The sequence below is a fragment of the Suncus etruscus genome, chromosome 1, assembly GCF_024139225.1.
Source record: "Suncus etruscus isolate mSunEtr1 chromosome 1, mSunEtr1.pri.cur, whole genome shotgun sequence".
NCBI lineage: Eukaryota > Metazoa > Chordata > Mammalia > Eulipotyphla > Soricidae > Suncus > Suncus etruscus.
Genome location: NC_064848.1, coordinates 132,381,145 through 132,396,025, shown reverse-complemented (window position 1 = coordinate 132,396,025; position 14,881 = coordinate 132,381,145). Strand labels below are relative to the sequence as shown.

At 35.9% G+C, this 14,881-nt stretch overlaps 1 protein-coding gene across 1 annotated transcript in view; it reads left to right on the top strand.

Moving 5' to 3' along the window:
* The window catches only part of WASL (WASP like actin nucleation promoting factor), a 68,632-nt gene extending 54,706 nt beyond the window's left edge, over positions 1-13,926 (top strand). The window contains exons 9-11 of the mRNA XM_049771066.1: positions 5,557-6,059; positions 7,919-8,027; positions 11,339-13,926. Coding sequence (XP_049627023.1) covers positions 5,557-6,059; positions 7,919-8,027; positions 11,339-11,400 — 674 coding nt within the window. The 3' untranslated portion in view covers positions 11,401-13,926. The remainder of the gene's footprint in view (positions 1-5,556; positions 6,060-7,918; positions 8,028-11,338) is intronic.
* The last annotated feature ends 955 nt before the right edge of the window (positions 13,927-14,881 follow it).

The following is a 14,881-nucleotide window of genomic DNA, read 5'->3' as shown; positions in this document are numbered from 1 at the left end:
GAATTTTGTTGAGGATCTTTGCATCTTTGTTCATCAAAGATATTGGTCTGTTATTTTTCTTTTTTGGCAGCAGCTCTCTCTGGTTTTGGTATCAAGGTGATGTTAGCTTCATAAAAAATATTTGTATGTGTTCCGATCATTTATTTAAAGTTAATTATGGTTGACTTTATTATCATAGAATATAAATGGAAATTAATTTTCTAATATGATCATTTCTTAGCTACTTTATTTGACATTGTTTTTCTTTGTAGTTGCATATTCAGAATCAACAATGGAGCAGAACAGAGACTCACAATTAATCAGTAATTTATTCTGGAGAGCTTTTAACTGCCTTTTAAAATTAAATGTTTTGAATTACCTATATCTTATTGTAGATATTTACTTAATCTTTTACTCATTTACTTTTTATTTAATAAACATTATGCCATCACTCCTATATTCAGTATATTCAGGTATAAAGAGAGTTGGTTTCTGCCTTGAGAAATCGTACAGAATAGCATGGAAACAGATACTCTATCATACTTTATATTGTGGAAACACATGCTAATTCCACTAAAATTATGATACTTATTTTTCTCATTTTTTTTAATACAAAAAGCATTTATAACTTCTGTAGAACTTTTGACACATCTGGGGCATAGTACTGGATTTTGTTTTGTTTTATTATTTCTTTGTTTTGTTTTGGGGCCACATCCGGTGAAGCTCAGGGGTTACTCCTGGCTTTGACCTCAGAAATTGCTCCTGGCTTGGGGGACCACATGGGACACTGGGGGATTGAACGGAGGTCCATCCTAGGGTGAGCACTTGCGAGGCAAACGCCCTACCACTTGTGGCACTGCTCCAGCCCCATTGTTTTGTTTTGTTTTGTTTTAAGCTCACAGTTAACTTAAAGGTTAATTTCTGAATCATGGGAGACCTTGCCAACCCTAGCCTGTTCTTTGACTCTTTTTCTCTGCTGTTATTACCCATCTTCATGCAGTACTATTAAATGATTTTCAAGATTTGCCTGAGCACTCAATAAATTTATAAGTTACCCTTGGCATTTATTACACCATCCATACTTTTCTTTGCCTGAATTGAGGGGGAATGAAGCTAGGGGAATATTAAACTCTGGACTTGGGGGCTGGCAAGATAGCATGGAGGTAAGGCATTTGCCTTGCATCCAGAAGGATGTTGTTTCGAATCCCGGCATCCCATATGGTCCCCTGAGCCTGCCAGGAGCGATTTCTGAGCATAGAGCCAGGAGTAACCCCTGAGCGCTACCGGGTATGACCCCCCCCCCCAAAAAAAAAGTGCTCTGGATTTGTTCTTGGAATTCCCAGAGAACTACAAGGTGTCTATTATCAGACAGTCCTCTCAAATAAAGTATGTGCGAGCTGTCTGCAGCCTTGATTATTTGTTTCCTAGAGTTGATTTTACTAACTTGATCAAAGCATGCTGGTGTCTTTCTTCTGTTGAAACAGGAGGCATGAACATTAAATTCACACTGGAGAACAAGCAAAAATTCCACAGTCAGAGCCACAATGGCAAAATGCTTTGGAACCAGAATTCAAACTTGGGCTCTACACATCCTCTTTCCCATCCTTAGCACCTGTAGGTGTAGTCCCCAGAGAGTCTTAAGTACAGCCAGGGTGGCCTATGGAGGTTCCTGAGCAACTCCAGGGAGTCAATTATATTCTCATATATAAGAACCTAAACTCACAATACAGACCCTTTTAAGATAATGAAGAATGATTTTATTGAAGTAACACTTAAAGAAAGGATAGAAAACAATCTTTTAATTAAAGAAATGTTTTGTAGATTAATATGTATGATATAAAGGAAGCAGATTATGAAGTTTTAAAAATATGTATTATAAAACATGTGAATCAAGGCTTTTGAACTTATTATGAAAGTCATAAAATTAGGTTTATAAAAAATTTTTAGGCTTTTGATTTCCACTATTTTATAATAGTTTTAAATTCACTATCTCATAATAATCTGTTCTGTAGGTCCACCACAATGGAGTGGTATGTATGTGGGCTGTAACTTGGCCCAGTGCCCTAAACAGTGCATGTTGTGATGATATTTATTTTCAAAGAAACTAGAGCTTACTTACCCTGCCTCCAACTCTAACCAGAGTGATGTGGTTTTGTCCTATATTCAAATCAGTGCTTTGGGTATAATGATTCTAAAGCATAGAAACTATTTATATTTGAGTCAGAACTCATAGTTTAGCTGTAATTTAGATAATTTGTTTTGTGGTTATAAAAAAGATAACACTTCCACCAAGTGGTTGTTGTTTTTTTTTTTTTTTTCTGTAATGTACTACTTTTAGTTATAACTTTTGACTTGGCATCAATTCAGTAGCTATGTAGTAACTTCAGAGATTTAAAAATATGGATTATGAGACTTTCTTATTATGGCTTTTGGGTGTGTGTTTAGCAGAATCTTTGCATGTTAAAACCTATGTGCTTATCTTTTTCACTCTTTTTAATTCCTTCACATTTTTACCTTGGAATATGCATGTCTTTTGCATGATTTTCTTTCTGTGTAGATATAAATATAAACTACAAAGAACAGAGTTTGCAAAAACTAAGTTTTAGACTGAAAATATGGCAGTTACCATTGGAGGAAAGTACTGTAGAGGGACTTAACAGGTAGCAATCTGACAGCATGAAGTCAGTTATTTTGTTTTTTGTTTTCTGTCCACATCGGGGTGGTTGCTCAGAGCATAGTCCTGACTCTGTTTCCTGGTGAGACTCTGGGAGCCATGTATAGTGCCAGAGGTCACACTGAGATTGGGCACATGGGGAAACAAGTGCCTTATCCACTGTACTATGGTTTGACCTGCATGAAGATATTTGGACAGCATGAGATTTAGCTGATAACTTATTCACTCTAAATTACTGTTCTCCCATTCCCTGAACAATGAGTTTGTATCTTAATACAAAATTTAATAACAATACCTATTGACTGAACCCCAAGTGATTCCAATAGCTCTTATTCCAGGTTCAATGCACTTTAATTTCTAGAAAAATAAACTATTTTGTATGCTGAAGATTATGGATCTAGGATCCATTCAATAAACTACTGATATAAAAAATGTGTAATTTGAAATATAACCCTTAAACTGATTAAAATGAAGTGGGTTTGTTTATTTTAGTTTAGGCACCATGATTTACTATTTATTAGTAGGGTTTTGTGCAAAAAGGTACCAGCACCAAACCTTCCAACAATGCGCCAACTTCTCTCCATCATGTTTCATTTTGTCCCCTATCATTCCTGTAGTAATATACTTCCTACTAAAAATTCACTTGTCAGCTTTTCTTGATTTTGAACATTTGTTTCCTTAATGTTACTTTATATACCACAAAACAGAGATCAATCTTTATATATATCTCTCCTTTTGACAAGCTTCACTCCAGGTCCATTCACGTAGCTGCAGATTAAATGATAAAATGTTTATTATGCAATTTGTTATATTCAAGAATGTCTAACTCAGTACTGTCTTTCAGATTTTTAAAAATATACTGGTCTCTTGGTTTCCCCCTTTTATTTTAATACATAATAGAAAAAATAGGCATATTTTAGCAAGTTTGAGTCTCCTTGCTTTTAATATGGTGAAAACTGGCATCAGCCTTTTTCATCCAAACCTGCATTATGCTTTGAGTGGAAATAGAAGAATTCCATTATATTTCTGCTGGCCTATATTAAAAAGAAATGTTCCTGTTTGTAGCTATATATCATTTCTTGGGTTTTAAATTGTATATACTAGGAGGAGAAGATAACTTTGTATATTTACCTTTCTGCATATTTCATCATAGTTATCAGTATATTTGATATATTTATAGCATGTTTTTCATGATTGTTCCAAGAGGATTTTGTTTTTCTTCAGTGGTATAGTGCTACTATGCTTTAGTTTCTTAACCCATTGTTATTTGGAAATAAGGTAGCTCTTTAAAGAAGCATCCATAAATATAATCATTTTTGTCAGTAAATACATATTTCTGTACTCCTAAAAATAGTGTCATTTTGTCTTTAAAGAGAAGCTGACGAGGTAGTACAATGGGTAGGGTGCTTGCCTTGCACATGAATCATCTGCTTTTGATTTCTGACATCCCATAGGTCTGTTGAGCACTGCCAGTAGTAGTAATTCTGAGCACAGAGCCAAGAGTAATCCTTGAGCATCACTAAAATACCAAAAAGGCAAAACAAACAAACAAACAAACAAAAAACAAAAAAAAAAAGAGCCCTTCATCATTTTCAGTATATCAGCACATGTGTTATTAGTAAAAATGCTTTCAGAAATGTGATAAATTTGAACTTTAAAGTTGTTTCCCTGGGGCCGGGCGGTGGCGCTAGAGGTAAGGTGCCTGCCTTGCCTGCGCTGCTAGCCTAGGACGGACCTCAATTTGATCCCCCGGCATCCCATATGGTCCCCCAAGCCAGGAGTGACTTCTGAGAGCATAGCCAGGAGTAACCCCTGAGCGTCACCAGGTGTGGCCCAAAAACAAACAAACAAAAAAAGTTGTTTCCCTATTAGCTTTTACAGGTTACTTAAGAACAAAAATATAATACTATCAAAAGAGATATTAGTATTTAATTGATAACTTTTATAATGTGTTGAAATTCTGTTGATTTTTTAATAGTCCATATTTTAGAAAACAGTAGTGAATATTTCAGCTGACTAGCCATTCTTTTTTAATATTCATGCCACAATTGTTGATTTAAAAAACAAATTACACAATGCATATAATGCTATGTGATATTATAGTATATTGCCTGTGCAGTATGATAATAGCACGTTAAATAGCACATCATAAAGTCATAATAAAATTTTATTGTTATATAATAAATATTGTAAAGGTATTATAAAATATAATTAGGCAACAGAGGTTCACATTTTATGTTGAGGGTTTGGGGTTTGGAAAATATCCAGCAGTACACAGGCAGGGGCTCTTTGATTCTGTGCTCAGATATGTTCTCTGGCAATAGGCAGGGGAGCATATGCAGTGCTGTATGTTATTAAGCTCAAATTAATTAGAATAGGTCATGTGAATTCTAAGGTGTGGTGCTGGAGAGAGTACTGTGGATAGGGTGCTTGCTTTTCATGGAATGGACCTAGGTTCAATTACTGGCATCCCATAGGAATCCCCAAGCCCACCAGGAATTAACCCTGAGCATTGCCGGGTGTGACCACAAAGTAAAAATGATTTGCAGGGAATGGGAAGGGAACAGAATATTTAATGCTATGGGGAAGTATTTCTTTCATTTGAAAGTGGTCTTGTTTGATTCCTTAAAAATTATGTTGTTTTAGGTAATAAGTAACAAGAAGATGATTTTTATACTGAGTATTTTCACATAATACTGGAAGATAGCATGCTTGCTCAGCTATCTTTATAAAGGATGAGGCCTTTTAGGTTTCAGTATGTTTGTAAGGAAAAGAACATACACTGGTGATGGGTGGTGTTCTTTGCATGACTGAAACCCAAACACAATCATGTATGTAATCAAGGTGTTTAAATTAAAAAAAAAAAAAAAGAACATACTTTTTTTCCCCTTTGTGTTTTTCAGCACCACCTCCTCCACCACCATCGAGGGGAGGGATACCTCCCCCCCCTCCTCCACATAGCTCAGGTCCTCCTCCTCCTCCTGCTAGAGGAAGAGGTGCTCCTCCTCCTCCACCTTCAAGAGCTCCCATAGTTGCACCTCCACCGCCACCTCCATTGAGGCCTGGTGTAGTAATTCCACCTCCTCCACCAAATAGAATGTACCCTCCACCTCCAGCCCTTCCCTCCTCCGCACCTTCGGGGCCTCCACCACCTCCTCCACTTGTGACGATGCCAGGAGTAGTGGCACCACCCCCTCCGCCTCCGCCGCCACCTCCCCCGGGACCACCGCCTCCTCCTGATGATGAACATCACATTCCAACTCCTACAGGAAACAAAGCAGCTCTTTTAGATCAAATTAGAGAGGGTGCTCAGCTCAAAAAAGTGGAACAGAACAGTCGACCAGTATCCTGCTCTGGAAGGGATGCACTTTTAGACCAGATACGACAGGGTATACAGCTGAAATCTGTAAGTAATACACATTTCAGATTCTCCTGGTGGAATTTGTAAGATGACATTTCAATGTCTTTAAGGGATTTTATTTGTTTTACTTTTTCTCTTTGGTATTTATATTTTAATCCTTTGAAAGTTTGACGGTTTTGCATGCCATAAAATGTACAGCTTTACATCCCTACCCATGTAACCCATATTTATTTCCGAAATATCACCATGGTGGTCCAGAGATGTAGTCTATTGGGTAAGGTGCTTGCCTTGTATGCAGCTGACTAGGTTCATTCCACGACCTCTTCAGGAATAATCCCTGAGCGCAAAGCTAGGAGTAAGGTTTGTTCTTTATTATTCCACACTTTACCTTTAAATTAGAGGTATTTTGAAGAAACTATTTATTTACAGAAAATTGAAAATAGCCATACTTGAATTGCAGGCACCTTGATAAATTTAAACTGGTAAATTTTTTTTGTATATTTTAAAAACTTTATTCTAAAGCTACTATGTAAAATTCAGATTAATAGGAAAAAATGTATCTCAGAAAATTGAAATAGTCTAATAGGAATTTTGTTAATGATGATAATTTTTTTTTTCTGAATTGGTTGTGGTCATCATTTAGTTCTCTAAAGAAAAACCTGCTAGACTTTTTTTTTGGTCTTTGGTTTTTGGGTCACACCTGGCAGTACTCAGGGGTTACTCCTGGCTCTGCACAGAAATTATTCCTGGCAGGCTCCGGGGACCATATGGGATGCCAGAATTCAAACCACCATCCGTTCTTTGTTGACTGCATGCAAGGCAAACACCTTTTCACTGTGCTATCGCTTCAGCCCCAAGACTGTTTTCTGTATAAGAAACCAAGTAGTAAATATTTTAGACTTGTTCATATCTTGGTCATAACTACCGTATTTGCCGGCGTATAAGACGACCCTTCAACCCATGAAAAACTTCCTAAAAGTCGGGAGTCATATTATATGCTGGTATACGGCATGCTGAAACTTGTTCCAGCTTCAGGGACAAGTGATCTGCACCCCTCTTACTTTTAAGAAGTAACTTACTTTTAAGACTTTTAGGAAGTTTTTCATGGGTTGAATGGTCATCTTATGCGCCGGCAAATACGTTATTCAGTACTTATATTGTATCACAAATCTGCAGGACTACAGATAATATATAAATAAATGAGTAGTATATTTTATAAAACTTTATCTGTAGGCAGGGAAATTTAAATTTTATTAATTTTTACTTGTCACCAAAACCCACATTTTTTTAGTGATGTAATAATGTTAAGTAAGCAGGAGTCAGAGTGGTGGTGCAAGTAGTCAGGCACCTGCCTTGCACGCGCTAGCCGAGAATGGACCTCAGTTCAATTCCCATGTCCCATATTGTCCCCCAAGCCAGGAGCAATTTCTGAGCACATAGCCAGGAGTAAGCCTTGAACGTCACTGTTGTGGGCGAAAAAACAAAAAAAAAAAAAAAAGAAGAATGTTAAATAAGCAGAAGAATATTCAACAAGAATATTCAAACAGGGGCCGGGCGGTGGCGCTGGAGGTAAGGTGCCTGCCTTACTTGCGCTAGCCTAGGACGGACCGCGGTTCGATCCCCCGGCGTCCCATATGGTCCCCCAAGCCAGGAGCGACTTCTGAGCGCATAGCCAGGAGTAACCCCTGAGCGTCACCGGGTGTGGCCCAAAAACCAAAAAAAAAAAAAAAAAAGAATATTCAAACAAATATTATTTGTTTAAGTTGGCACTTTATTTTCTTCAGGGTTTGGTTTTGTTTGCCTGGGGTGGGAGAGTTTTTCTTTTTGTTTTAAGTTAAGAAGTAAGACTTATTCACGAAAATTTGCTAATGATTTTTTTCTAAATTTTGCTTTTTTTCCCCTAGGTGTCTGATGGCCAAGAGTCTGCACCACCGACACCAGCACCCACTTCAGGAATTGTAGGTGCATTAATGGAAGTGATGCAGAAAAGGAGCAAAGCCATTCATTCTTCAGGTATAGTTGCATTTATATCTCTGATTTTGAATGGTAGAATTTAATTTTTTTTTTTTAGCTTCCTCCCTCCTACTGAATAATTTGGTGTGAATTTTAGGGCATATTTTAAAAATTCGTATGTGATAAGACACTTTTTAGTTGTTTTTCCCTCATCATAGATGCTAAGAAATCTCTTCTATCTTTGTCATTCTGTAATTGCCAGCATAGCTGAGTATGCTAATGCTATTCCTACAGGTGAATTCTCGAAAGCTGGTCATTAAATGAAAGTTTTCATAGCAAATGGTCTTTTTAGAAAAGCAGATTTTAATTTGAAATTAATTGAACTACTTTCCAAATAAATTCTATAAGAAATTAGAGGAACTTGTTGGCTGGAGTGATAGCATAGCCGGTAGATTTGCCTTGCATTCAGCTGACCCAGGTTCGATCCCCCAGCATTCCATATAGTCCCCTGAGCCTGCCAGAATGATTTCTGATATCTGAGCAATAAATAACCCCTCAGCACCCCTAGGTCTGGCCTAAAAACAAACAAACAAAAATAAATTAGAGGAACTAAAATACTTTAATTAGTACAAATTCTTTTTTATTCCTTTTCTAAAGGTAAAACCCCTTTGAGGCCAAGAGATGTCATTGTGCCTCTGGCTTTGGTTAATTTCCAAATTATACTACCATCACACCTCAAAAACCTTTAAGAAGTAATTTTCAAACAACCTATTTTAATATTCTTCCATTTTAATATTGACATTTGATACAATACCATTAATAATGTTCCTGTCATTCAAAGATTGAGTACCACACCTCTGCCAGAGTGCCATCACTCCTCCCCCAAAGTCTTGAGTCCTCTTCTCTCCCACCTTCCTACCCAGGCCCTTGGCAGACTTAGTTCTAAATATCAACTCTCAGGATCTTATTACTGTTGATCATTTCTTACTGTGTTTCATTATATCCTAATATGAAAGATAACCATTTCCTATTACAGTATATACTCCAGTAAAAGTTAACTTCCTCCCCATAATTTTACCCTAAAAACTGGGAAAATTTAGTGACTCGAGTATAAATTGAGGTGGAAAATGCAGCAGCCACTGGTAAACTTCAAAAATAAAAATACATACCGTACCCCAAACAATTACAATAATTGAGGAATCAGTAGGTTAAATGTTTTTCAATATTTATTGCTAAAGAAAAACTGTAAACTAGCAACAATAACTTTAAAACTTTAAATAAAGTGCAGAAAAACCATAGCTTAATAGGTAATCAAGCTAAATCACAAAGGTTAAAATCCTTCAAAACTGGATTCCTTTCCTCATCAAATAGAGCTTCAGCTGTATCTGATGTGATGGTATCAGCATAGACATTGTCATCATCACTGAGTTTGCAGATATCATCATCATTGGTGTCGGACTCATACAAAGTGCAGACTATTGTGGTTAAATAGTTCAGTGACATCCAGTTCAGTTTAGCCGCCTACCTCTTCAGCTCAGCCAAGACTTGTAGACTGAGCTGAAGCACCCCCATGCCCCCTTCCAGCCTGTATGACCCGAGTATAAGCCAAGTTCAGTACCATATATAGTATATATGGTACTCTTTCTCTCCCTCACTTCCTTCACCTGCATGATACCGTCTTAGTTTTATCCACATAGCCACAGATTGCATGATTTCACCTTTTCTTAGAACTGAGTAGTATTCCATTGTGTATAGCTATCTTAGTTTCCTTATCTTCACATTTAACCTTAGCCACTTGGTTTGTTTTCAAATCTTGGCTACTGTGAATAGCACTTATATGAACCAAGGACATGCAAATAACTTTTTGAAATATCATTTTGGGTCTCTTAGAATAGATGCCAGGGGGGTTGGCGAGGTGGCTCCTTGCAAGCACTAGCCAAGGAAGGACCACGGTTCAATCCCCTGGTGTCCCATATGGTCCCCCCAAGCCAGGGGCATGGCCCGAAAATCAAAAAAAAAAAAAAAAAAGAATGGATGCCAGGTAGTGGAATTACTGATTGATATGAGAGCTCAGTTCCTAAATCTTTGAGAAATCTCTATACTGCTTTCCATACTCTGAACGAGAGGGCGTACTCATCAATAACAGTGAATTAAGAGTTTTCCCCCCTCTTCCCACATCCATACTTGTACTCATTGTTTCTGCTATTTTTTGATGAGTGCCATTGTCACTGGTGTGAGGTGGAATCTTATTGTTCTCAGGCAACCTGTTAGTACATTTATTAGGCTGATGTCTAGCTTCATATTTGCTCTTCATAGATTTTGTGAGTTTTGTAGTACATATTTTACATAGAATGATCAGGAAAGGCCTCTGTGGAAGTGGCTTTTGAGTGATCCTAAATAATGCGAAAGCTACCAAATTGATTTAACTACTAAAGGAATCCAAAAGCAAGAATAAGCTTTTTATGTCTGAGGAATAGATAGGCCCATACTACTGGATACAGTAATCTGAAAGAAGACATGACCAAAGTTTTAGTGAGTGGGAATGTTGTAAAGTAAGCTAATGCTATTTTCAAGTAGCAGGGACAGAGAGATAGCAGGTAGGGTGCTCGTCTTGCACTCAGCCAACCCAGGTTCTCAATCCCTCAGCACCCCATAGCTCTGCCAGCAGTGAGCCCTGAGAGCAGAGACAGTAGTAAGTCCTGGACACCCCCAGGCGTGTCCCAAATAAGCACAAAACAAAACAAGCACAAAAACAAAACAACCCCCCAACAAATGAAATAATGATGGACAGCCTCTGGAAGATTTTCATAACATTTTTTAAACTTAGAACTTAAATAGCACCATAAAGTCATTTAAGTCATGGTAATCCAAGGAGATGTTGAGGGTTAGGAGTAGCAAGACAGTGCTGAAAAGAAACAGGATGGATTTGATGTAGTTGGGAGAGTGAATAGGTTAAGAATCACTATTAATTTTAACACCTGAAAATGGTGTTTAATTATGTGAAGGCAGACTGCAGTGTTAGGGGAGAATTGAATTAGTTAAGGAGATAAAGCAACAAAATGTGGAGTTTGAAAATAAAGGTTAAGATTACAACAGTGCCTGATTTATTCTGTGAAACTCTAAATTTCAAGAACACCAATATAAATGTAAATTTACACATATGGTAACACAGATGGGAAGTAGTTACATACTTTCTAAATGTATTTTATTAGATTTATGTAAAATGACCTTAGTAACTAGATTCCTTTAAGACCCAGTCTCCCTCAAAAAAAGAATCAAATGATTTTTTATTTCTTAAGTTTATTAGAAAAATTACCTTAGAAATAACAATTTTATTTACGTGAGTTTTTTTCTTAATGATTTTGTTCTAGATGAAGATGAGGATGAAGATGAGGAGGAAGATTTTGAGGATGATGATGAATGGGAAGACTGATCTTTATATTATATATACATATATATATTTTTAAGGTGAAATACTAAACACTACTTTCTGTCTATGGATTCTGTAATTATCATGTAAATGTTCTACCAATTTGCTGTATATTTTTTTGCCTTTTTTGCTTTTTTTTTTATTAATCTGTGCAATACCTCATTTAATCTGTAAAGGTTTGTCATAATCCTCTCAAAGCTACTCCCTGTTACTTACTGTGTGCAAGTTTACACCAGAATGCTCACTTACTTTGTGAATATTTTTCATTCCATCAACATGGGAGTTGAAGTATTTTATGTGAGTCAGACAAAAACCTTAATGTAATTTAGTTACAATGCCAGAAGGAAAACACTATTTTCATATCCTACTTTTCTGTACCTAAATTTTCTTATTAAAATCTAGTATAGGGCTACATTCTTTTTTAAGTGATAGAAACTTTAGTTTACCTAGCCCCTTCATTTTGAACACAGTGCTAAATGAATGTTGAAGCTGACACATTGCACAGTTCTTGAGACATCACTACACTGATGCGGTTTCTCCAATTTTAACAATATGCTACACATATTGTACACAGAAATGCTAGTCTGGAAAACCAGTATCACATCTCCTATAGCAACGTTGCCTGTTACTACAGCAGTGTTATTCGGAGGCTGAAAGCATAAGGAGCCCTTAAAATACCTGTGGTTTTTCTGCATTACTTTTATGCTGTATAGCAAATGTGACAGATGCTTTTTGGAAATATTTAAAAAAGCCACTTTGGTGGTATAATGAAAAAGAAAAGTCATTTAAGTTGTTGGTTGGGAGGAGCATTTACAGAAACTGTTTTATTTATGTGCATTAACTGAAGGAGGGCTATACATTATAGTTACTTCAATATTTAGTTAAATTCTAATTAAATTCACAAAATAACAGTGATATGGAATTTTCAGTTTGTATGAATTGAGGTATTCAGATATACAAATAAAAGTTGATCTAGTTGGGTTCTAAGCTTATTATGCTTTACTTTTTAATTTTTGATAATTTCTCAAGTTCTTGTCAATGTAGATGAAAGGTAAAAAAAATTGTAAACATTTGTGATCCTGTGTCAAAAAATTATAAATTCATAACTGAATTACAGATGAAAAACAATGAAACTTTACAATCTGCACATTTGTTATGGATAATATAAAAAAAGTTAAAATTAGGGTTTCCTTGCCTCTCTACAATATACTAATCTCCTTAAAGGTGGTCATATTTATAGCGCTAATTATTAAATCTGCCTACTTTAAATTTGGGGTAGAAAAAGATTATCTGATTTAAATACTTTTTTCTTACATTGAGTCATATGCAGAATGTAGTTATAAAGCGTATTTCATTATTGTAGTTACCATATCCAACTTAAAATTAAGCTCTAGAATTTTACCAACCAAAATCTAGTATTGGCATGATCTTGACAGGCTGGACCTGCAAGATGTAACTTGAATTTTAACCATTTATTATAATCCGTAGTGATCATGCATGTAGCTATCATAAGAAATAATTTAAAAGGTTTTTTGCAGGAAGCAGTAACTGGTGCAGTAAAATGGTTAAGTTATTCAAAGATGTTACCTTCTGTGGGAGAGTAATTTAAATACATGGGAAAGAATTTAGACTTTGTTTCTTAAAAGTGCCCTTTGCTGCTGGAAATTTTCTTCTTAGTACCATTTTTATTGAGACTTTTGAGCTCAGTGAGTTGGGTATGGATGAGGCTGGACAACTAGTTATCAGTAAAATTAGAAATTTGTGCAGTTTGGTAAAATAGAACATTGTAATTTCATGTAATGTTAAACATTTTTTCATTTTCTAGACATTATAAAAATATTCTAAGTATCTCTTTGAGGTAATGTCAATTTAAGAGCTATTAATTGTTGGCTAAGGAATTCAGGGTTTTTTGCTAACTTTGGTACGATATAACAGAAACTGCTATAAAAAGGAATATCCATTTTTTTCCATGAGAAATAAAAGTTTTAAACACATAAGTTGGATAATAAAATTTGCCAAAGGTAATTGACTTTATTTTCTTAAAGAAATAAGCCTTAAAGGGAAACAAAAAAACTTTATTGTTGCTGCACGAAGTCTAATAATTACTATTGGTTTACAAGCAGCTATGGAGTTGAGTCCAGGCATGAAGATGAAAATCCATTTTAAATGTAAAGGTTGCATGTTTTGGCCCACACCACCACCTTGCTCCATGGGCAGCACTGTAATTGTACATTGTCTGAAAGCCTCCCATGTATGCTACAGCTAAATGATTGTCTGATAGCCTTCGCTTTTAACAAACTAGCATGAGGCTTTTTATATCTTTAAATGCTACGTGATAGACAATTTCAGCTAGCCACATATTGTATGTATGAGATTCATAAAGACTTTCAATCATTCATTTTCATTTATCAACTGAAATTTTGTTTAGTATGTGAAATTTTTTTGAAATGTATAGTGAATAGGATGTTGCACTGGTGGCAATTCATCATGAAGCATAATAAAATTAATTTGACCCAAATAGCAAAAAAATTGCGGTTTCATTTGTTGTTAGATTAAAATTAAAATGAATTTAAAAAGCTGTAACTTGTAAGCAAGAGTTTCATAGGTTGAAGGTTTCTGCATACTACTGCCCTGAGAGTTCACTATTAAATAAATATAAGCAACAGAATGTTGGGGCCGGAGAGATAGCATAGAGGTAGTGAGTTTGCCTTGCATGCAGAAGGACAGCGGTTTGAAACCCAGCATCTCATATGGTCCCCCAAGCCTGCCAGGAGGGATTCCTGAGCGCTGCTGTGTGTGACCCAAAAACCAAAAAAAAAAAAAAAAAAGAAGAAGAAGAAGAAGAATGTCACACTCTGTTCTGCAGGAAATTAAATCAGCTGCTCAGCAGCTCCCCTGGAAGACATTGCTGTTGAGTAGAGTATATCTCACTGCAAGGTCAAATTGGAACTCTTTCACAGATCAAGCATGTTGAATTTGCTTGAATAAGAATAGTATTGAAGTTTATTGGTAGCTTCAGTAAAAGCCAGATATTAGCAGTTCCTGGGGAACTTAAATAGCTCTTGGTAAACATTATTAAAGATTGTTCTTATTTAAGTAGAAAACTCTTATTTTTGATGAAAAGTTTTTGTTCTGTCCTATGCTTCAGTGGGTATCTGAAGACTGACCTATAAAGTCCAGTTTTTTGTTTTCTATGAACTTTAGCAATATTCTACCAGCATTTCAAGAATCGTTGTTTTGGTTTGCTTTGTTTTCAGAATGTAGTTCTTTAAAGGACAAATATAGAAATATTGCATTGTGTAATATGATGAAAATTTTTCATAATAAACCCGAGAAATTTTACCTTACATAGTTAGTGAAATTATCACATCTTACCTCTAAAACACGGCATGAACTAATAGGTCTTGGTTTATATTGATGAATTTTCCCTTTTCTTTCCTTTTGAAATGTCTGGGGATTGCACACCAATTATGTGCTCACACAC